This window comes from Callospermophilus lateralis, chromosome 2 (assembly GCF_048772815.1).
Source record: "Callospermophilus lateralis isolate mCalLat2 chromosome 2, mCalLat2.hap1, whole genome shotgun sequence".
Classification (NCBI taxonomy): Eukaryota; Metazoa; Chordata; class Mammalia; order Rodentia; family Sciuridae; genus Callospermophilus; species Callospermophilus lateralis.
This window is the reverse complement of record NC_135306.1, coordinates 199348365-199372329: the sequence shown is the minus strand read 5'-3', so window position 1 is coordinate 199372329 and position 23965 is coordinate 199348365. Positions and strand designations below refer to the sequence as shown.

Genomic DNA, 23965 nt, shown 5'->3' with positions numbered 1-23965 from the left:
CTTCTTCATTCTTGACTTCAACCCCAGCATCAAAGGAACTGGTTACTCCTTTCTTCTGGCTCTTATTTAATTTTGTGGTATCAAGATCCATGAGCTCAAGACATTTTGCTTTTTATTTTTTATTTTCCTCCCCGACCCCCAACTATTGTTAAGTTAAAAAAAAATTCTGACGCTAGATAAAATGGTAAGGAAAACTTCATTCAGGACCATTGCAATAGGTGTCAAGATTGTGGACTCAACTACAAGTACAGTAAGGCCACTGGGGATTGATAGCCACAGAGAAGAGTCAGAGGAGGGTGCCGGTGGATAGAAAATTGCTAAGAGAAGACCTCAGGCTGAGGGAATTCTTGGAGAGCCGACTTAGCTGGATTCTTGCTGAAGCAGGCCAGGATGATTAGATATCAAGGGTGTGTGGATTCTTCATAAACTGAGCTTCATGATTCTTGCTGAAACTGGGCTTTGTGCAGGGCAAGGATGGGGGGTGGTTGGGCTCTGTGCATAGTTGGGAGGGGGTTCAGAGAAGTCTGAAGTTTGGTCAAGGAGACAGGTTTCCTCAGTATCTCTACTGGTTTCCCAGTCTGCAGTAGGCCATGATTCCTACATGCTTGGGGAATTGAAGGTGATTCTGAGAAAAAAAAAAAAAAAAAACTTTTTTGACAGAGGTATATAAAAATTTTGATCTTGTGAAAGTAAATTTAACTCAAGATCTTTTGTAATCAAAATTTTTATCCATCAAAGAAACTTTTTTCCCCCTCTTTTTGGGAGATCGTCTTTGAAGGTTTCCAAACACAGCACACACGTGTTCCAGGGCAAGGTCTCATTGGAAATCACTCCACTGAAACCTTAAAAAAGGCAAGATGTGAAACCTGAAGCTATCAGGGATTTCGTCTCGAAGAAGAGAGAGGAGGGAAAACTTTGTGATCATTGGTTAGGCAACATTTCTTAAATAAGACACATACAGTATGATCCAGAAACTAAAAAAAAAGAATACATTTAATTTCATCAACATACAAAAGTTTTGTTCCTCTAAAAACACTATTTTTAAAAATATATCAGTCTATTGTAAAGGATATTTTAAAGGATACAAACAACCAGCCAGATGAAGAGATACGTAAGGAAAGATATGGATAGGTCCTCAGTGCAGGGAAGACATTGTTAAAGGACAAGAGAAGTCGCTAACTGGGAGAAAAAAAATTGTAAAAGGTTTACCTGATAAAATTCTTGTATTCAGAGTTTGTTTTAACATTCTTTTAATTCACTGGGCACAGTGACGCATGCCTGTAATCCCAGCAGCAACAGGAGGCTGAGGCAGGAGGATCTGAAGTTGGAGGCCAGCTTCAGCAATTTAGTGAGACCCTAGGTAACTCAGTGAGACCCTGTCTCGAAATGAAAAATAAAAAGGGCTGGGGATGTGACTCAGTGTAAAATGCCCTAGATTAAATCCCTGGGTGTGGTGAGGGGAACCTCAAAAAACAAACACCAAAAATTCTTATAATTCAATAATAAGAAAACAAACAACCCAACTAAACAAATGGGCACAGATCCAAGAACAGATGTTTCACCAAAGAGAATACATAGATGTGGTAAATAAAAACATAAAAAGATTCTCAATATTATTAGCTATTAGGAAAATGCACACTAAAATCTCAATAAAATATCACTACATACCTGGTAGAAAAACTAAAACACAAAACATAATCATACAACTGACAATACCCAGTACTGGTAAGGGTAAGGAGCAGCTGAGAGTGTCCTATGTTGTTCATGGGAATGCAGAATCATCCAGCCACTTAAGAAGAATTTTGAAATTTCATTCTTTTTTCATTCATTCATTCATTCTTTTTTTTTTTTTTTTTGATACTGGGGATTGAGCCCAGGGGTGCTTTTACACTGAGCAACACCCCAAGTCTTTTTTAAATTTTTCTTTGAGGCAGGGTCTAAGTTTCCCAGGCTGGACTCCAACTTGTAATCCTCCTGCCTCAGCCTCCAGTAGAGACAAGATTACAGGTATGCACTACCACTCTGGGTCAGAAATTTCTTTTGAAGGTAAAAGCTCTCACTAGATGACTAGGCAGTTCCACTTCTTGGCATTTACTGGAGAGAAATGAAAGCACACAAAGACCTATATGTGAATATTTATAGTGACTCTATTATCTCAAAAACTGGAAACAAACTGTATGTTCTTAACTGAATAGATAAGGAAATGGTGGTACCACAGTGAAAAAAAAAAAAAAAGAATTTCTGACATAGGCAACGATGTGAATTAATTTCAGCAGCATTATGCTAAGGGAAATAAATCATCACAAAGTGTTATGTGCTCTATGGTGGTGTTCATGTGACTTTCTGGAAAGGGGGAAACTACAGGGACAGAAGGTACATCAAGGGTTCCCTCCGGAAAGTCCAAGTAGGATTCGACATGATGTGTGCTCAGACCTGGGTTCTCCAGAGAAACAGAACCAATAGACCACAGAGGGATACAGAACGAGGTTCATGGTGAGAGATCGGCGGGCAGCTACACAAACACACAAACAACAACCACCACAAAAACCACCCCAGGCTTTATAAGATACGCAGCAGGAATTCGTTTTTCACAGTTCTGGTGGCCGGGAGATCCAGACGGGAGGCCCTGGCAGTTTGAGCGTCTGGCAAAGGCTTGCATCCTGTCAGAGATAGTGGAAGGGGCAGAGGAGCTCTCTGGAGCCTCTTTTAGGAGGGCACTAATGCAGTCTATGAGGACTGTGCCCATCACACTGGGGAGTATGTTTCAACGTGGGAATCTGGGTGGTGGGGAACAGAGACACCCAATCTATTGCAATAGTGGTATGGTTGCAGTCCAAATCCCCAAGCCTGGGACCCAGACAGCCAATGGTTATTAGTCCTGCTCTGAGTCTCAAGGCCCCAAACCCAGTGGCATTGATGTCTGGGTGCAGGAGCTGACGGGAGGCCCAGCTCAGGCAGAGAGCAAGTTCACCCTCCTTCTAATTCTTTTTTTCTAGTTGGGCCCTTGATAGACCGGATGATGCTCACCCTCATTCGTAAAGACAATCTGTTTTACTAGGTCCACAGATTCAAATACTAAGCTCCTCCAGACAGAACCACCCAGAAATAATGTTTTACCAGCTCTCCAGGTATCTCTTAACCAGTCAAGTGACATGGAAAATGAACCATCACAAAGAGCCAATGTCCCACATAATGCATCTTGTCTGCAGGTGAAGAGGGTGGTGTGGGGGAAAAGTATTTACTCCACGGTAGCATGGGGGAAATCTGGGGGTGGTGGACACATTCTATATTTTGATTACAATCGTGGCTGTTTAATTTATATATTTGTCAAATTTCATGGAACTCTACATATTAAAAGGGTAGAATGTCCTGTAAATAACTTGCAATAAAAAATTTTATGACGCATTATAGGCTTTCAATTATAAAAACATAATAAGCAAGCATGTAAGCAAATAAGAACTCATTGAATGAATGATGAAATGAAATGGGAAACGGGGCTGGGGTTGGAGATCAGTGGTAAAGTACTTGCCTAGTACATGTGAGGCACTGGGTTTGATTCTCAGAGCCACAATAAATAAATAAAATAAAGGTCCATTGACAAAAAAAAAAAAAAAAGAAAAAAGAAAAAAGAAATGGATTCCAGACTGAGATTAATAATAGTTTCATATGAACAAAATTTTGTGTTCATATAATTTTTTTGTAGGCTTTTGCATTTCTTGGGGGATTACAGAACTTAATCTGGGCAATGTATCATGCTAGGTCACAGAACTATTAGACCTTGAGATGCCCTCCGCATAGAGAAGAGGTCTCTTTTTCATTATTCTTAAAGGTGAAGAAAAAACTCTTTAACCAGGGTCAGTGATGTGTCCCTGTAATCCCAGTGACTCAGGAGGTTAAGGAAGGAAGATTGCAAATTTGAGGCCAGCCTCAGCAATTTAGCAAGGCCCTAAGTAATTTAGTGAGATTCTGAATTAAAAAAAAAAAAAAGGACTGGTAATGTAGCTCAGCAGTTAAGCACCCCTGGCTCAAATTCCCAGTACAAAATAATAATAATAATAATAATAATAATAATAATTATTATTATTATTATTATTTTTAGGAATTAAAAACAATGACTTTGAGGGACAAAGAGAGAAGAAATGCATTCAAACCATCAGGAACCTTGCATCATTCTCCAAAGTATCTATGCTAAATTAGATCGAAAGCAGACTAACCACTCAGAGTTATAAGGCGGCTTAGCAGGTGCCCAGTTTCAACTTCAATTGGTGTGCAGTTTGGAAATGGCTCCTATCTCCTTTTTTCTTTTATAGTTTTAGTTGAAAAAGGACACAATACCTTTATCTTTTTATTTTTGTGTGATGCTGAGGATTGAACTCGAACGCTAGGCAAGCACTCTACCACTGAGACCCCTGAGCTACAACCCAGCCCAGCTCTTAATTTCTTATTCATGTTGAGGTTGATGGTGAGTCAGGGTGACAACAGGTAGGACAGACAGTATAATAAACATCAGAGACACAAAAAAGAGGGGGAATAAGGGAAGAGAGAGAAAGAGTAAGAAGTATAGAGAGGAGAGGAGGAGGAAGAGGAGACGAGAGAAGCCAAGGAGTCACCTGCAGTTGCTGCAGGGGTCAATCACAGGTGCTGTCAGTAACTCATGGCTTTACTAACCTGTGTCTTAGCCTTTGATCTTCAGATGTGACTTCCTTTTTGACAAGTTGCATATTGAAAAGTACATGAAAAATTTAATTAAATTTTAATAGATAAACATTATATATGTTTGTAGCATAGTCATGATGTTTATATTGTGGAATGGCCAGATACCTATTTGCATTAACTTACCTAGAATTTTTTTTTGTGGTGAGAATACTTCAAATCTGCATTGTTAGAAATTTTCAAGCATATGACGTATAGTTGATTATGGTTATCATATGCACAGTAGATCTTTTGAATTTATTCTTCCTGTCTAGCTAAAACTGTGTATCCTTAGACATCTCTACTCTTCAGCTTTTGGCAAGCACCATTCTCTACTTCTATGGGTTTGACTTGTGTGTTCACTGATGTTGTTGCCAATGACAGTATCTCCTCTGTTTTGATGGCCAAATAGTATTCCATTGTACTTATGTCCCACATTTTCTCAATCTCGTCATCTGCTGATGGACACTTATGTTGATTCCTTATCTTGGCTATTGTGAGTAATGCTGTAAGAAGCATGCAGACACAGATAACTATACTAATTTTATTTCTTTTGGATATAAACCTAGTAGCTCAGTAGTCTCAGTGGTAGAGTGCTTGCCTAACATGTGAGTTCAATCTTCAGCACCACACAAAAATAAAAAGAAAAAAGTATTGTGTCCATTTTCAACTAAAACTATAAAAGAAAAAAGGAGATAGGAGCCATTTCTCTGGACCAGTTGTATTCTGTATCTAAGTTTTTGAGGAATCTCCATACTACTTTCCACAATGTCTGCTCTAGTCTGCATTCCTACCAATAGGACACAGGTTCCTTTTTCTCCTCTTCTTGGCCAACACTTGTCATCTTTTGTCCTGTTGATAATAGCTCTTCTAGCAAGTATGAGGTGATATCACATGGGGGTTTTAATTTGTATTTCTCTGAACATGAGCAATGTTGAACATTCTTCATTTTCATGTCTTTTTTTTGAGAAATGACTATGCAGATCCTTTGCCCACTTTTAAATCAGGTTATTTGTTTTTTTTTTTTTTTTCTGTTTCATTTTCTGCTATTGAATTGTTAGAGTTCCTCATATATTTTGGATATTAACCCTGAGTCAGATACACAGTTTTGAAATACTCATTCTGTGATTTTTTCTATTCTACCCTAGACTGTTCTTTCGTTTTAAAAATGCATTTTCAGACCTACTAAAATGACATCACACTTTTTTTTAGAGTCTCAGGATCTTTGATCTGAAAAACACGGACCGTGTCTTTCAACGTGCGATTCACAGACCATATTCATCATAGTCACAGGGGACGCCCCAAGGAGGGGCGTGTTGGATGAAATGTAGATTCCAGTTTCCACAAGAGAACTGTTGAAGCCCTTGATATAGTGGCTTGAATTTTACATTTTTACTAAATTACTTGGTGATTCTTATGCCCACTGAAGTATGGGAACCACTGGCCCAGAGAGTACAGGATGCCCTACAGATAATTTCCTACTGTGATCTCCGAGGCTCAGGAGGACTGCAGCAGAAGTACCTCAGGGAAATATCCACAGAGCTGCTCCTCTCTATCTGGAGTGTTAAGTCGTTTCCACTCTTAAGAAGCAGCTTTGAAATTTTAGGGCGAGAAAATGGAGGTGACAGTCGTTTTGAAGCTTTATCTCCAAAAATAAAAATGTGTTAATGTTCTTAAATGTCTGGCCAAGGGAGAAACATTGGAGAAGGAACGGCTCCTCCTAGCGGTAAGAGAAAGTATTACAAAGCACGTTTTCCCATTTAAGAGGAAGTTCTTCAGAATTTCAGCTTCTCAGTGTGGGAGATGTGGAACAACTTAGCAGAAATTTACATGGTCCCATGTTAGAGTATGTAAATTAAAATATGTTCTCAAGGAACATGTTCTTGTGACCTTGAAGGAGAAAGAGCACATTTTTATGGGGAATGGATTTTTGGTAGTCTTAGGAAACTGTGGGTATCCTGAGATAATCTCAATATAGAGAGTGTGTGTATGTATGCGTTTTAAAATTAAATATATGCCGTAGAGAAAAAGGAACTTATGGCATTTTCAGGAAAATGGATGAAACTTGGGACCATTAGGTTAAGCCAAACAAGCCAAACTCAGTAGGTCAAGGGCCATATGTTTTCTCTCTTATGTGGAAGCCAAAGAGGAAAAAGGAAAAGAAAGTATGTGTGTGTGTGTGTGTGTGTGTGTGTGTGTGTGTGTGTGATAGCTCATGAAAATCAAAGGGAGATCATAGAGGAAAGGGACCAGGGAGGGAGGAGAGGAGGAAGGGGGCAAGTGCTGGGGAGGGATATTGGCCAAATTATATTGTTACACTGTGTGCATGTGTGAATATGTAACCACAAATCCCATCATTATGTAAAACTATAATGCACCAATAAAATATGTGGAGAAAAAATTAAATGCATGCTGAAAGTAAACACATGTATATAGACAGAAAACACACACACACACACACACACCATATATATATATATATATATATATATATATATATATATATATATTTGTACTTATATGAAATAAATATCTTTTGTTACTTCTCAATTTGTTTTTTTCCTCTGGAAAGTGAAGACTGAATGTAGAATAAACTTAGCAAAAAGTATAAAGAAGGAAGCTTAATTTTTATGAAAAGTATGCTTTTAAAAAATAAAATGATTTATAAGAAAGAAAATATCTACTATTGTGATAGACAAAGGCACATCCTGGGCATGGCAGAATGTGATTCTGTACTCTGGTTCAAAGAGAAGTTGGATTTGTTCTTGGAGTTTTTGTTCATGGGGAAGTGGATACAAAATTCAAGGACAGAGTCAGAAATAGGGTGAACAATTTTAGCTCCAGACAGGAACTGGCAGCCCCTGGAAAGCAGCAAACACAGATTAAAAAAAAAAACAAAAAACCCTTTGGGCTGAAGTTGTGGCTCATTGTTAGAATGCTTGCCTAGCACGTTCAAGGCCTGGGTTCAATTCTCAGCACCACATAAAAATAAATAAGTAAAATAAAGGTATTGTGTCCAACTACAACTAAAAAATTAAAAAAAAATATTAAAAAAGTCTTTCAGCTTTAGTAAATCATCCACACGTCCAGGACCAAATGTAAGAAAATGTGGATTTTGTTGATGGTGCCTGCCTGGCTTTGCCTAGGCCACCATGCTGAAGTGGTTTGTTTTTCTGTGCTTGGGTCCCTCAGGCTACCTTTGACATCCTGGGCTTGCATTGATCCCCTTTGGGTCCCTCCACTGAAGCATTCCTGTGCTACTTCTCCTCCACTCTGGAAGGATACCTGGGCCTTCCATAAGTTCACCTAAAATGAATCGTCCCATAAGATCACCAAAACCAATCCCCCGAGAGGTCCTGCTGAGAGTGGATTTAGAAATAGATCCCCTCCCATGCCCTGCTATGACCATCAGCACTATAATTGGAAGCTGTGACCTGGAGCTGTATATAATTTTTAAAGCTGTGGCACGTTCTCTGTGAACCGTGTCTAACATTTGAAATATCCCAAGAGCAGAAATTTGAGGTCAGAACAAGAGAGAGACAGTAGGCAGTGACATAAATGGTTGGGAAGGGCTTTGTTTGAGAGCAGGTTCCCTTTGCCAGAGTTTCCTCCTAGATCACACTACGCAAATGTTTCTTTACTTCCCTTCCATTATACTGGACGCCTGGCAGATTAAACTGAGTTGTTGCAGGCCAATCAACATATCCAGTCCAAATTTTAATTCATTTCCAATTTCAGCCTAACAAATAGGTTTCTCGGACAACGACTAGAATCAAATGATATTTCTTCCTCCTGGTAAAGAGGTGGTGCTAAAGAGAATCCTATAAAGAATGAAGAGAATGGGCAGATTTGTAATCTTTAGCTGATCAGTCCCTGAATGATGGAAAGTAGGTCTTCTTCTTAAGGTTTTGTTTCTTGGGCATGTGCGAGTCAGGCATGTTCTAGAGATGCAGGTGGGATAGGATTCCTTTCTTGCTGGAGTTCTGCTCAGGAATGAATGACTGTAAAATGGCATTGAAATTCTTACAGGAGTCCAAAGTCTTGCAATATGTCCTCTTTTGTGAAGGAAGGACCAACAAGTGCCTCTCACGATACTACAACAGAGGAGACATTAATATAGGTGAGGTAGTTTCAGATTCTGACAAATCCTGTCAGAGGCAGCAGGGACAGTAGAGTGTGCACTCAGCTGAGAGTTCGAGTCTTGCCTCTGCCATTAATTAACTAGGAAATCTTTGTTAGGACATGAAACTTCCCTCATCTTATGCAAAGGAAATTCAGAACCTTCCTTAGAAAAATTGAAACCAAATTCTCCAAGGTTAGTAATGGAAAACCAATTCTAGATAAGGAGAAGTAGTTGGGTTTTATAGACTTTACTTAATTTTCCAAGGTTAGTGATGGAAAAACCAACTTCTACCTAAGGAGAAGTAGTTGGTTTTTATAGACTTTACTTCTGCCCCTGGAAGTCATTTTACTAATTATCTCCTAGGCAACACATGATGCTACCACAACTCCAAAGTCAAGAGATAATTTCTGTTTAGACTCTATTCCCTCACCTGTAAGATGAGGTGTTTGGATGGTATAAGCATTTGACTTCCTTTAAGAGCTGACAGTTTATAGATGTGAAGCTCTAATTTGCCATCAGTCTCACCCAGAGAAAAACTTACAGAGGTGATTGTCTCAGGGAAGACTTAGTAGAGGACTCCGCTGTGGAGCAAGGATAAAATTTGGTCTCAAGATGGTATATTGAAGGGAACTTTCTGTTGTGTCATAAGGAAATATTTTTTTTCCAGTTCTTATTTTCCAGTCTGGAATTCATAGCATCTATTGCTTTTCGGAAGGCGCAAGTCTTTTCTCCAGTCTCCTCATGGCTGACTTCATCTCCTGGTTCCTCAGGGTGTAGATCATGGGGTTCAGGACAGGGATGATGACAGTGAAGGTGATGGAGACAGCTCTGTCCATGGGGAGGGCGGTGAAGGGTCGGGCGTAGACGTAGATGCAGGGCACAAAATGCAGGGTCACCACAGTGATGTGGGAGGTGCAGGTGGAGATGGCTTTCCTCTTGCCCTCTCCAGTATGTGACCTCAGCATGGTCAGGATGACTGTGTAGGACACTAGGAGGAAGACAAACCACAGGGTGGAGATCAAACCATTGTTGGAAATCATTAAGACCTCAAGAGCGAACGTGTCAGTGCAGGCGAGTTTGAGGACCTGGGGGACGTCACAGTAGAAGCCATCAACAACATTGGGTCCACAGAAGGGTAGTGGGAGCAAGAGGGAGATCTGCACGATGGAGTGGATGAAGCCCCCCACCCAGGAGGCCACGATGAGGGCAGTGCATCTCCCCCGACTCATGATGGTCACGTAGTGCAGGGGCTTGGAGATGGCCATGTAGCGGTCAAACGCCATGACAGAGAGGGAGAAAATGTCTGCCCCTCCAAGGAGGTGGAAGAAGAACATCTGGGTGATGCACCCATTGAAGGAGATGGCCTTTCTCGTTGACAGAAGGTCCACCAAGACCTTAGGAGCCGTGATGGAGGAGAAGCAGATGTCCAAGACAGAGAGATTGCGGAGCAGGAAGTACATGGGGGTGTGAAGGCGGGACTCCCAGGTCACAGCGACCATGATGAGGAGGTTCCCCATCACAGTTGCTGTGTACACACAAAATAAGAAAATAAATAAGAGCAAGCTCAGCTCTCGGGACTGGGTCAATCCTTGAAGAATAAATTCTTTCACCCTGGTGTAATTTCCCTGCTCCATTGGATCATGTTTCTTCTACTTCTTCAACCACCTGGGGAGAGAATAATCTTGTTACAGAAGGTACATCACTGAAAATGAAAGGAAGTCAAGTTTGTGTGCTTGGGATGTTATTATTTTAGGGCCATTTTCTATTTGGGCAAGGATGCCTCAGGTAAGCTGTCCTTGGTAGAGAATTGGTGTTTTAGTCAGCTTTTTCGCTGCTGTGACTAAAGGACTGGGCCAGAAGAACTGTAGAGGAGGAAAAATATGTAGGGGCTCACAATTTCAGAGCTATGCATCCATAGATAGCAAGCTCCATTCCTCAGGGCTCAAGGTGAGACATCATGGTGGAAGAGTGTGGCAGAGGGAAGCAGCTCACATGGTGATCAGGAAGGAGAGAAAGAGAGAGACAGAGAGAGAGAGAGAGAGAGAGAGAGAGAGAGAGAGAGAGAGAGAGAGAGAGACACTGCCCTGGCCAGATACAAAGTATCTACCCCATAGCCATGCCCCCAATGAACCACTTTCCCCAGCCACACCCACCTGTCTTCAGGTACTACTAAGTTTATCCCATCAGGGATTAATTTACTGATTAGGTAAAGGCTATAACCATTTCTCTTCCAAACTTTCTTACATTGTCTCACATGTGAGCTTTTGGGGGACATCACATCCAAACCATAACAATTGGTGTTTCTTCAGTTCTCTCAGAGTGGAATAAAGAGTGGATTTCTAATGATGTCGTTGATTGACAGTCATCTATTGGTATGTTCATAAAATTCTACTTAACAAATTTCATGGTTGGAAAATTTTATATAGTCTACATTCCTCTTGAAAATTTAGTAAATTCTCTGAGAAGTAAAGATGCTAGTTTAAATTTATTTAACCCAAGTTCACCGCAGACCACTCTCTCCCTCTTATTTACATTCATCAAATCTAGTCTTCCAAATGACATTATTTGTGTCATACTGACTAAAATGCACTATTATAGATTTCCTGCAAAATACAATTCTTTGAAATAATTGCAGGTATGGTCAAATCTGGCATTTAAAAGATATGTGGTTCTCAACCAGGGAATATCATTCACCGATAAAAAGAAAAAAAGCTCTCAAGGCCTGGATGGGCCTGGAGGAAACTTAAGTGCTATTGCTCAGTGAAAGGAGCCAATCTGAAAAGGTACAAGCTGTATGATTCCAAGTATGTGACATGCTTGGAAAGACTCAAAACTGTAGGGACAATAAAGTGGTAAGTGCTCACCAGGGGCTGGGATAGGAAGGGCGAATAGGTGGAGCACAGGAGGTTTTTAGGTAGAGAAACTGCCCTGTATGATGCTCTAATAAGCCTATGATACTGTAATTGATGCTACCACTATCCTGGATGAGACTATAATCACAGATATATGACATTACACATTTGTCAAAACCTGTTGAAGTGTACATCACAGTGATCCCTAATGTAAGTTATGGACTTTAGTTAATAATAACACTCCAATATTGGTTCATCAGTTGTTAATGAAATATTAAATACACTAATGAAATATTTTATTAATGATAAGGGAAACTGGTGGTGGTAAAGAGAGCGGGTATATGGGAACTCTCTGTACTTCCTGTTCAGTTTTTCTGTGAACCTAAAACTGCTCTAAGAAATAAAATCTGTTATTATTATTTTTTTAAAGAACAGATGTGCCAAAGGATAAAAAGGTCTAAAACATAATGCAAAGATACACACTTTTAAAACTTTTATTACCAAACTTTACTTCCTCCAAATCCCAATTCAACTCTTTCCCTTGCTTAGCACCCTGTTTCAAAGAGTGTGAAATAAGTTTAAAATAAGTACAACGCTTTGGGTGTTGATACACGTCTGGATATAGTGGTTTTGTTAATTGCTCAAAGTGAAATTGCCTGTTGTGGCTTTCTTTTTGCTTTTTAAAATCAGCTTTGCTGAGGTGTAATTTACCTACAATAAACTTCACACATTTAAAGGATAGAGTTTGATGGGTTTTAACATCAAGATACATAATATATGTGTGTGTATTTATATATACGTGCATACATTATCTATCTGTCTATCATCTATCATCTATATAATCTCAGAGAAACCACCATAATTAGGATAATGAATACTTTCATCACCCCACAACATTTCCTCATGCTCCTCAGAATTGCAGAATTATCAGACCAAAGCAATTGTACTAGACCAAAATCTAGCATGGTATGTCAGTCAGCTTTCGTTGCTGTGACAAAATACTGGGTATACACAACTCAAAAAGAGGAAATGCTCATTCTGGCTGGTTTCAGAGGTTTTAGTCTGTGGTGGTTGGGCCTGTGTGGCGTTGTGCCTGTGGCAGCACGGGACATTACTTCAAGGTGGGTAGCATGGGGCAGAGGCCGCCGCTCACCTCATGGCAGCCAGGGGGCAAAAAGAGAGAGGAAAGGGCTGGGGTCCCCACATCCCCCAGGACATGCCCCCAGGACCTGCCTCCTCCTGCTCTGCTCCTCCTTCTAAGTGTTCCACCCCCTCCCTACTGTGCCGCAGGCTGGTGACCAAGCCTTCAGTCCTTGGGCCTCTGGGGCACATTTAAGACCCAATCATGACACATGGCTTCCAGCTGTGTAAGGTCATAAGGCCGAGTCCCTCGGATGGCCCCAGATCCTCATTAAAATGCCTGCCCAAGAAGGCCAACCAGGAGAATTTACTGTGTGTTCTATTGAAAAGCCTGACCATGGGCCCTGACCTCCCTTTCTTAAAGCATTTACTGAAAAGAGCTCGCAATTGTGCATAAGTGTCTCTTAAAGCCTCAGAAATTTCTTTCTCCTGGACCCGGGAGCCATTTCTTAGTCTTTTGTCAGGAAGGCCGGATCCTCTGCCTCCGTCCCTGCAGGGGCTCTGCAGGAGGGCCTAATCCTGGCTTTGAGAACCGCTGCCCCAGACCTGCCTGCCTAATGGCATTTTCGCTCACCAGGCCTCTGTCATTTTTTTACCTCCTGACTCTGACCCGCTATTCTCCCTGGCCGTCTTTTGTCCCTTCCAATGCCCACATCGCTACTTCACAATGACAACAGGGCTCGGCTGCTTCCCCTTCCGTTGGTAGTCACTGAGTCAAGTCAGTTTCACGGTTCTAAGGACCGTCTGTCTGGCTGTGTTGTCTTTGACCTGCCTTTGTACCCTCCCCTGGGCATTCTGCCCACACCGAGGCCAGCCCTGGTCCTGCTCTTCACCACGGAGCTCTCTGGGTCCCCCAGGACTTTTCCTCCTATTTTCTTTCCAGAATAGAACTTGTGGTGAGCTCACTTTCCTCCTGACGTTTAAGCCACACAAAGCTAATTCTGCAGTCTTACTTCCATCTGTTAATTAATCCAACAATAACTCAGAGGATTTAATTGCTTGCAGATGTTTAAAAAAGTGGCCAGGTAGTTTCTTCGGAGTAAATATTTTGAAAAATAATAATAATAATAAAAAAGAAAATCAGAACCCATGCAGTTTTTCAGATAATGCATAAAGGGCTCTTTTATTGTTTGTATTTGGACTATGAAAGGAGGTAACATGGCAGAGAGACCCTAATTTGGGAGACTTGAGCTTTGATGCCAACCTTAGACTTTGATGGAGAAATAGTACACTTTTATTTATTTATTACAGGGGATTGAACTAACTAGGGACGCTGAACCTGAGACACATCCCCATCCCCCTCTATTTATTTATTTATTTATTTGATTTAGAGACAGGATTCACTAAGTTGCTTAGGGCCTCGCCAAATTGCTGAGTATGGCTTTGAACTCATGATCCACCTGTCTCAGCCTCCCAAGCTGCTGTGCCTGGCTCTTTTTAAAATTATTTTTTTTTAAACCCAGGGCCTGGTTCATGCTAGGCAAAAGTTCTACCCTTGAGTTACATCCCCAGCCATTTTTATTTTTTATTTTGAGATAGGGTCTGACTCAGTTGCCCAGGCTGGCCTAGAACTTGTGATCCTCCCCTCTCAGCCTCTCTAATAGCTGGGACTACATGTGTGTGACAGTGTACCCAGCAATAGTGGAGACTTTAGAGGCACCTAGGTACTGTCTTTCATCAGTGAAATGGGAGCATTGGTGACCTCAAGCCCTTTTGAAGGTGTGGGGGCAAGGGGGGTGGTGGTGTCTACACAGCATGTAACCCTAATATGGCCTAAGGAACCCACACATTCCAGCTCTTGGAGCCTTAACGTTCAACTCTTCTCCCTAATGTTGTCCTCAGTTATCTGGCGATAAGGCACAGTTTTATTATGTCCATTGCTTAGTCATAGTTAAACCTCAAGTAACTACAAACCCCAGCTAGCCAGGTGTGTTTCTTGACATTTAACTTTAAGCTGATTGGCACTGGCAAGAAAAATTTCAGAGATCAAGAATTTCTAAGATCAGTTTAGGGTAGTGGGTAAGAGACTGGGTTTTGCAACCCAGAATGGCCACTTTTAGATCTTGGGCCTGTTGCTCTCTAGATGTTTAATCTTTGGATAGTTATTCAATGTTTCTGTGTTTCCTCATCTGAACAATTGAGCTAATAAAGAGACCATTAAAGGAGATGACTTATACGGGAAGTCTAGAAGCATATCTGATGTTCTTCCATACATTTTAGCTATGTTTATTGTAGGCTGAATTCAGGCATAAATACCTTCAGTATTATATAGTCTGTATTGATATTTAGAACAATTGTCCTGAGACAATGTAGGAATCTTGTATAAATTATCTATGGCTGCATTTCAACAAATGACTTCAAACTTAGTGGTTTAAAACAACAATTTTTTTTTTTTTCCTCACAGTTTCTGAAGATTAGGAAAGTGGAACAGCTCCGTTGGTTCAGGATCTCTCAGGAGATTGCAGTCAGAATGTCTGCCAGGTCTACAGTCATCTTGAAGCATGACTCATTGAAAGATCCACTTCTGTGCTCATTGGTGTGAATCTTGGTAACAGGTCTCTGTTCTTCCCTGTGTAGGTCTCTCCATCAGTCTCTTAATAACTGACTTCCCCCAGGACAAATGATCTGAAATAGTGAGAAATTAGCCAAGGCAGCAGCCTGAGTATCCTTTATAACTCCATCTTCTAAATGATGCATCTGATTTACTACATAACGGTGTGACTGAGAAAATGGGAAGTCAGTGGGCACCTGCTGCTAAAAATACCCAAGTACTTAATATCCAAAAGCTTATGTTTACTGAAGCAGAAAAGTGAAATAATATATGACTCAGATCTTGAATCTCAATCCCAGTCACTACTTATTGTCTGGGTAACTTTGGGCAAATTATTTAATCATGTCTTAGTTTTATTCTTTTGTGGATATCATCATAATCCCACTTTTCCTCCAGAGAGGTTGGGGGATAAAATTAGAGAATTATGCAAAACACATATGCTAGTTGTCTGATGAGCAGAAAGTTCTCGATAAATACTATTATTATTGTTACTTATTATGTTTACTGAAGCAGAAAAGTAAAATAATATATGCAAGGAAGATTCTTAACAGAGTGTGGAAAGAAGGAGGTCTCTGGTCGGTTGTGGGTGGCTATAACATCCAAAGAATTAGAAATTTCCACGTGTAAAGAAAGAGCCAGCAGGTTGAAACACTCTCGGCTTTTGGCACCTTAGATGACAGCCCAGGGCTCTTACCTCCAGTGGCTTCTACGAGTAGGACGCAGCCTGTTTAGTTTCCCTGAAGCTCAGGGTCCTCTTCTTGCTGGTCTAGGTTCAAGTGGAAAATTCCCTCTCACCTCTACAGGTAACATTTTGAATGGAAATGTGGTTCATTTGTTACAGAGATTACCTGGCATTACCATAGTTACAGGTCAGGATGGTCTAGAAATTAAACACCTCCGTTTTGAGTGTGGTTTATGTAATGATTCTTTGGTATCTATATTATAGAACTCTAAAAAATTGAAAAATTCGACTCAGGCCTCAGGGTGCCAGTGGAGTAGCTCTGGTTACGCTGGAGGATTAATGTGGGTTTCTCTTGAGGGGAACTGGGCTTGAGTGTAGGGCCCCTCACCTGCCTGAGCCTCTGCCAAGGTTCTGGGACGAGCCCTGGCAACATGCTCAGATGGCCACATGTTTTTATAGTTTTCAAAAGTAAAACATGATAGCCACAAATCAGTTAAGACTCGTGTCTACTCCAGCTTCCCTTCCATCATACTTCTTATTCTGGGTGTCTTTGTAGAGGTCACAGGCATTTTGAAGATCCTGCTTTGGTGAGGTTGGATTAGGACATAAACTTTTTGGGTCTACTGTAGGTATTTAAACGAGTCGCAGTCACTCTGGGTCTTAATAGCAAATGTTTCGTAGATTAGTAAATATTCATATGCTTCATAATTCATCAAGAGGCCTTTGAACGACTTTGTTTAAAAGGGTGAAAATGTCTTTCCAGCCAACTTCTGGCATTTGACCCCAGTGCCCCTTTTCTACCTGGCTTCAAAGTACCTTTTCCCTCTCTTGCTGCTCCCTTGGACAGTGTGTTCTTTCCAAACTGGACTTTGCTGACCATTGGACCATGCCTATGCTCATGGTCTTCCCAGGCCCCCAAATGGCCTTGTCCAATCATCTATAATGGTCCTTATTTCTTTTTGACTGAGTTGAATTGAAATACCTCATTCATAGATGAAGGTGAAATGAAACTCACAATAGGGAAGAACTGATACCTAGTGGTTGATAATATTATCAGTTCATGGAGTATTTAAGACTCCTTATCACTTCTTACCCAGAAAATATGAAATGCCATAACTTCTTAGAGCTCATACACAAGGCAAAATGGATAGTGATTTTTTCCCCCAATTTAACAGTATTCCAAAAATATAAATGATATAATAACCAACAACTTGTGAAGCCAAAGGGGCCCTTTTTATACATCAGTAATAATAATAATAATAATAATAATTATTATTATTATAATAATTTTAGCCTTATTTGTTTGAACCCTGGGTCCTCACATATGCCAGGGAAGTGTTCTACCACTGAATTAAATCCCCAATCCCTAAAAAACCCATTTTGATTAACCAGAGGAAAAATTGTTTCATCTTTCTGTTCTGTGTAGAAAAAGCTTAAATGTTGGTATCGGAAGAGGTAATAAACAGCAAAATAAATGAAAGAATCAACTTTATAGAGGTGAGCCAGGGACTCACCTCCAGGAAATATGGTGTCTTATGTCAGGCAGGTTTGTACAGGGACCACTGTTTAAATTCAGGTCTTTGTAAAGACTGCGGCTCTAGCCTTGAAGCCAAAGATCTAATCTCTCCCTAGCCTTTTCCTGGACTTCAAGTGCAGAGTGTTCCCTGAGTAGAATTGGTTAGGCTGAAATCCTTCTTGGGAACACATCCCAAGAGGTTTGGGGTTCACTGCTCTCCTGCCCTAAGAACTGATTTTATTGCCAGGTACCATGCTTCTGACCTTCTGGTGTCCATGCTCAGATAAGGAGAACAGAATGAAGCCTGCAAACATGTTTACACGTTTTTCTTTTTAAGTTTTAATTTTTGTGTTTGTTCTTTTTAGATATACATGACAGTAGAGTGTATTTTGACATCTTACACGTACGTGGAGTATGACTTATTCTAATGATGTTTATAGTTGTTTGTTTCACTGTCGTGTATAATAACCACAGTTGGAGATGCCCAATCATAAAGTATTAGTTACATGCATTTTTGTTAAGTCTCTTCAAAGATTTCGTGAAGTTTTTGAAAAGTTTCAGTAATTTTATGTATGGTGGTAGAAAAGTTGTTCATGATGTATTATGCAAAAAGAGGCAGGTTGCAGAGAAGTATCTATAGTAGGATTTATTTATAGGAAAAAGTTAGTTGTTTATAAAAAGTCTCAAAGCTGGTAATCGATGGTGATCTTTAAGAAATAAATTAATATGGAAGGATACTGCCTTATTTTAAATATGAGTGTGTAGGTACATATATCCTGTTGTTGAATACATAATAGTTATTTATTTTAACAATCCTGTGGAGTATCCAAACCACCACGGACTTATAAAAAAATAATCTAGGTTGGGGCTGGGGATGTGGCTCAAGTGGTAGTGTGCTCGACTGGCATGCGTGCGGCCCGGGTTCGATCCTCAGCACCACATACAAACAAAGATGTTGTGTCCGCCAAAAACTAAAAAATAAATATTGAAAATTCTCTCACTCTCTCTTTAAAAAAAATAATAATCTAGGTTATATTTAGATCTCCTTTTATGTCTCTTATACTTCACATGGTTAGGTTTATAAACTATTATAAGAAGGACCAACATAGATAATAGAAAAAAAGCAATTCTAGGGCCACTGTTAAACTCAAAGCCAGAGCATATTCAAGAACCAAATGGTGTATAAATTATCATATTTAGGGCCACCCAAGTGCAATTGGAGAAGGGGGACAGCAAACATGAATTGAAGTGCTCTGCTGGGTCTTTTACTTATTATAGTTTATTTAATACTGACAATAAAGCTGTGAGGAAAATCTTTTGTCTCACAGATGAGGAAATTGAAACTGGGAGAATTTATTTGGCCAAGGTTATAAAGAAAGAATTCGTGTGTGTATATGTGTCTCTTTGGAACAGAAGAAAATAAAACACAGAAGTATTATTTGTAAGTTTTCTTTCCCTTTTGTCTTGGTGAGAACAAACTGAAAATCTCAAGGACTTCTCAGCAATAGGAGCAAGAAAATCCACCCCAATGAAGCAGGCTTATGACCTCAGAGAGTCCCCAGCCTGAGGGAACTCCCCAACTCCACTCTCCTGAAAGTACATGCTGCTCCATCTCTTTTAATCAAGTAGACATTTCTGTGTCCTTCATAGAAAGGACACTTTCCTCATGTTGAAAAACAAATTATTATTCTCTGCATTCCTCCAGTTTTTAGCTTCAATGGATATCATCTTCTACATATCAAGAGCATCATTAACATCAAAACATTTCTAAATCTATAATAATATTTCAAAATTGATTATGCAAGGACATGCCCACATAGACATACTGTCAGATATACAGACACACTCCCCCAAACTCCAGCTTAACATAAAGATCTTGTTTAAAGCCCCAAACTCTAATTTCTATCAAGAAGCAGAGTTGGCCATCTGATCGCGTCAACTGACCTTTGGAGCCAATGCTTACGGAGGGCTGTTCTCCTTTAAGGCAGACATGCACCGGAGGCTTGGATGGTTCAGTATCTCCTCTCCTGCAGGCTCCAAGAATCATCTTTGCATGGTTCTAAAACACTGCCCCTCAGTGCCCCTGCCACGAGTACCAGTCCCTCCCTCAGTCTCATACCCAATAGAAGAATCACCAAGGGGAATATTTTTGGATGTGTTTATTGAAGTTTCATGGCCAGAGTTTCCTATTGGGATGAAGCTCTGCTGGGAATTATTAAGAAGTCAAAGTGCACCTGAAGATGTGTGCAAAATACACTTTGAAGGGAGGAGATAGATCCTTATAGATCCTGTGATTAGAGCCCAGATTATCTTTGCTTGCTGGGCTCATAGGGGACATACAAGTCTGTCTCTTTAAGCTGCAGAAGCTCAGGGAAAACGAATAGAACTCCCTACACAGTTTTTTCCCTAGGAAAATGGTTTGCTTGTTGACCTATTAAAGTACATAATCAGAAGCATCATAAAGACTGGGAAACACATTTTCTCTCTTCTTTCCACCACATTTCTTACATGCAGAGGAGAAACGTGCAGACAAAAAATAAGAACAGATTGGCATCGTTCAGTCACCAAATATTTGGTCATGAAGTTATTTATTGAGCACTACCATTCCAGACCCTGTGCTTCCACAGATCCTAGGAGTGAAGTTCATTTTTGCCTCTCAAAAATCTCTAAGACTCAGCTCACTGTCAATGTCATTTTTGAAACCTCATCTCTCACCATAGATCTATGGAGAGTCCCACTTAGATATATTACACATGGCTAACTTAAAATGGCTAAAATTGATCTGGTCATTATTACCAAGCACCAAACACAGCTTTTCTGCAGCTGCCACTATTATTCTTGTCAAGACTCAATGTCTCTGAATTGACTAACATGCCTCTTCCCCCTCCCATATATATATTTTGTCTTCTGTAACTCTTCCTGAATAAATCACTTTTAAGCTTTGTTCATATTTGCAATGATTGTTTTTCGAATGATCTTTTCATCTTTTCCTTCTAGAACTTTTCAGTCTTTGCCCCTTGTTCACACCCCTGTGCAATTCCCTCCCCTTTTGTGTGGGTTGGACCTAGGGAATCACATCTAGTGAACGGAATACAGCAACAGTGATGGTTGTCACTTTAGATGATGAGAGACGGTGACTTTGACCTTGCTGATACTTTCTCTTTTTCCTCTTGCTTGCCTGCTCTGATCAAGTAAGCAGCCAGGCTGGAGAGACTCACATGACAAGACACTGTTGGTCTCCAGCCAACAGCCCTTAAGGAACCAAAATCCTCAGTCCAAAAGCTTATGTCATCACATGGCCAATAATCACATGCATGAATAGGGAAAAGAATTTTTCCAAGCTTAAGATAAGGTTGCAACTTTCAGCTGACACTTGAACGACAATCCTGTGAGAGATCCTGAAGTAGACAACCCAGCTAAGCCATGCATGATGGACAGAAACTTTGAAAAATGTGCATTTTAAAAAACCACTTATTTTAGGGGTAATACACTATGCAGCAATAGATTATTAATCCAGCACTGAGATAACAGTCTATTTTACTGGATAGAAGCTGTGTTGATAGCATTTTCTTTCAGACTTGAAAGATAAGCAATGCAGTGACAACAACGATACTTGGTAGATCCCTCCAAGGTAGTGTTTTGTGACTGTAATATCATGGATGCTTAATATGGTTACTGGGCTGCTGACCACGCTAAAGAAACTGAGCTGAAGCAACTTGAATCTCCAAATTCTTCAGAAGTTTAGAGTAGGACCACCCATAAACCCAGCCAGTTTGCATACAAAGATCAATTTATTTGCTTATAAAAAATACTGTGGAAATTTGAAATCATATACATATGCATATTAAAATCATATTAATCACATATATATATAATTAAGCTAGAATCAATTTAATATTATTTTAATGGTTCTCTAAGAAAAATGCTTCTACCTGAAGAAAACTATAGATGAATGTAAATAATTATCTGATGTTACGTTGAAAGAGAAGTGAATCTGATGGTGCTCTCCTGAATTCAGCTGCCTTCCTTCACTGTGTCTGATGTAGTTGTTTTGCATGTGTCTCTATGAAGAGCAGTGTGGGCAACTTTTGCTGGGTTGCCACCATTATTGGGGGTCCTAGCCTTGGGAACACACACTCTGATCGTGCAGGTCTTTGGCCACTTAAAATTCTGCTCAGTCCTAAAGATCTTGCTTGAACTAAAGTCTACAGGGAGGTTGAAAAAGGGAATCATTGCAGAAAGTGAAGAGGATGTGGGGAACCAGCAGGAGTGGATCCATGCTGTGCACAGTGATTTGGGGTCTGCAGACGGATCTGAACACAAATGTATGCATTTATTAGATTTTAATGCTCGGGGAAGTATGTCTAGCAATGGAAAATTGTTTAGAATGTTTTTGAGAGATGGAAATAAAATTGATATAGCAAAGTTCAACCAACAAAGAAGACACTCATTTTCTTTCTTTTTTTTTTTGCATGAATAATAGAATTGGTCCTTTGATTTTTGGCATGATAGTGATTTCTTCCCTTCTGAGGAGGTGAAATTTAATGTCTGTCTTTAAATTTGCTCCTCTCTCATTCATCCCCATTGGACTTAAGTCCTTTCTGAAGACCTTAGTTGTTTCTTCAGTCTCCTCATAGCTGACTTCATCTCCTGGTTCCTCAGAGTGTAGATCATAGGATTGAGCAGAGGGGAGATGACAGTGAAGGTGACAGAGATGGCCGTGTCTGTGGGGAGGGCGGTGAAGGGCCGGGCATAGACATAGATGCAGGGCACAAAGTGCAGGGTCACCACGGTGATGTGGGAGGTGCAGGTGGAGATGGCTTTCTTCCTGCCCTCCCCTGCCTGAGACCTGAGCATCATCAGGATGACTGTGTAGGATATGAGGAGAAAGAAGAATATGAACCAGCTGACTAATCCATTGTTGGAAATCATCAGGAGCTCCAGAGTGGAGGTGTCAGTACAGGCAAGTTTGAGGACCTGGGGGACGTCGCAATAGAAAGTGTTAAGGACATTGGGTCCACAGAAGGGCAGCGGGAGCAAGAGGGAGATCTGCACGATGGAGTGGACGAAGCCCCCCACCCAGGAGGCCACGATGAGGGCAGTGCATCTCCCCCGACTCATGATGGTCACGTAGTGCAGGGGCTTGGAGATGGCTATGTAGCGGTCAAACGCCATGACAGAGAGGGAGAACACATCGGCTCCCCCTAGAAGGTGGAAGAAGAACATCTGGGTGACACAGCCACTGAAGGAGATGGTCTTTCTCTCTGACAGAAGATCTATCAGAGCCTTAGGAGCTGTGATGGAGGAAAAGCAGATGTCAAGAACAGAGAGGTTGCGGAGCAGGAAGTACATAGGGGTGTGAAGATGAGTTTCACAGGTGACTGTAACCATGATGAGGAGATTGCCCATCAGAGTAGTCATGTACACCAGAAGCAAGAAGAAGAATAAGACCCAGCTCAGCTCTCTGGACTGAGTAATTCCCAGAAAGATAAGTTCTTTCACTCTCGTGTCATTTCCTGAATCCATTGCCTCACAGATACTGTTTCCAGGTCATCTCTGGAAGAAATAACAGTATAGTTATTAAAATATGGTCTGAAGTCTAGTGTCATCTTTTGAATTGGGGGGAATATTTTTTCTACTTATGCACTGGGCCTACTATTCAGAGTGTTGCCATTAGTTGAACAATTACCCAGGATTTTGACTCAGTTTTTTAAGCGGACAGATCTATCGCTGAAGTCACCAAAGATTTTACTACAAAATCTGACACCTAAAATAATAAAAAGCAAGCATAAATTTGACCACTTTAACAATTTCTGTTCAGAAGCCATCATTAAGACAGTTAAAAGGTTTCCTGAAAAAAAAAAAGAGAAGACATTTACATTAAACAATAAAACAGTCATGTTCAGAATATGTAAAGAGTTGCAAATCAGTTCAAAAAAACCCCAGATGACCCAACCCAAAATAGCAAAAGGTAGGAATCAACATTTTGCAAAACAGGATATCTAAATTCCAATTCCACTTTTCTTGTTAGCATGGAAATGCAAATTAAAATGACAGGAATCAAGTGCTATATACACATTAGAAAGGCTAAATTGGGAAAGATGAAAAAACCCGAAGGGATGGTGAGGGATGGAACAGTTGCAAGTCTTGCACATGGATGGTGGGTGTGTAAAACTGGCACAACCACTTTGCTGCTTGTGTTTTCTGATAAAACTGTATATGTAATTAGATATAGATGCACATTTCCTAAAGGTCTATTTCTGCATCTGAATCTCTCCTAAGGATATTTCTTCTCCTAAGGAATATGTACACATGTCTACCAAGAGACAGATCCTAGAGTTTTCATAGCACCACTGTTCCTAACTCCCTCAAACTGGGAAAGGACCTAAAAAACTCACTAACAGTAGAA

The 23965-nt window shown here is 40.4% G+C and overlaps 2 protein-coding genes across 2 annotated transcripts; both read right to left on the bottom strand.

Annotated features, from left to right (window-relative positions):
* Positions 1 to 9513: 9513 nt before the first annotated feature.
* Positions 9514 to 10449, bottom strand: LOC143391877 (olfactory receptor 4D9-like). The gene has a single exon (XM_076844641.2). It carries the CDS (start codon positions 10447 to 10449, stop codon positions 9514 to 9516), a length of 936 nt encoding a protein of 311 aa, XP_076700756.2.
* Positions 10450 to 22146: 11697 nt separating this feature from the next.
* LOC143390546 (olfactory receptor 4D9) lies at positions 22147 to 23082 on the bottom strand. Its single transcript, XM_076842917.2, has one exon. It carries the CDS (start codon positions 23080 to 23082, stop codon positions 22147 to 22149), a length of 936 nt encoding a protein of 311 aa, XP_076699032.1.
* Between the last annotated feature and the right edge of the window lie 883 nt (positions 23083 to 23965).

Bases quoted from the DNA above. Each gene is read 5' to 3' on its own strand.
- LOC143391877 (XM_076844641.2), bottom strand. From the start codon at position 10,449: ATGGAGCAGGGAAATTACACCAGGGTGAAAGAATTTATTCTTCAAGGA.
- LOC143390546 (XM_076842917.2), bottom strand. From the start codon at position 23,082: ATGGATTCAGGAAATGACACGAGAGTGAAAGAACTTATCTTTCTGGGA.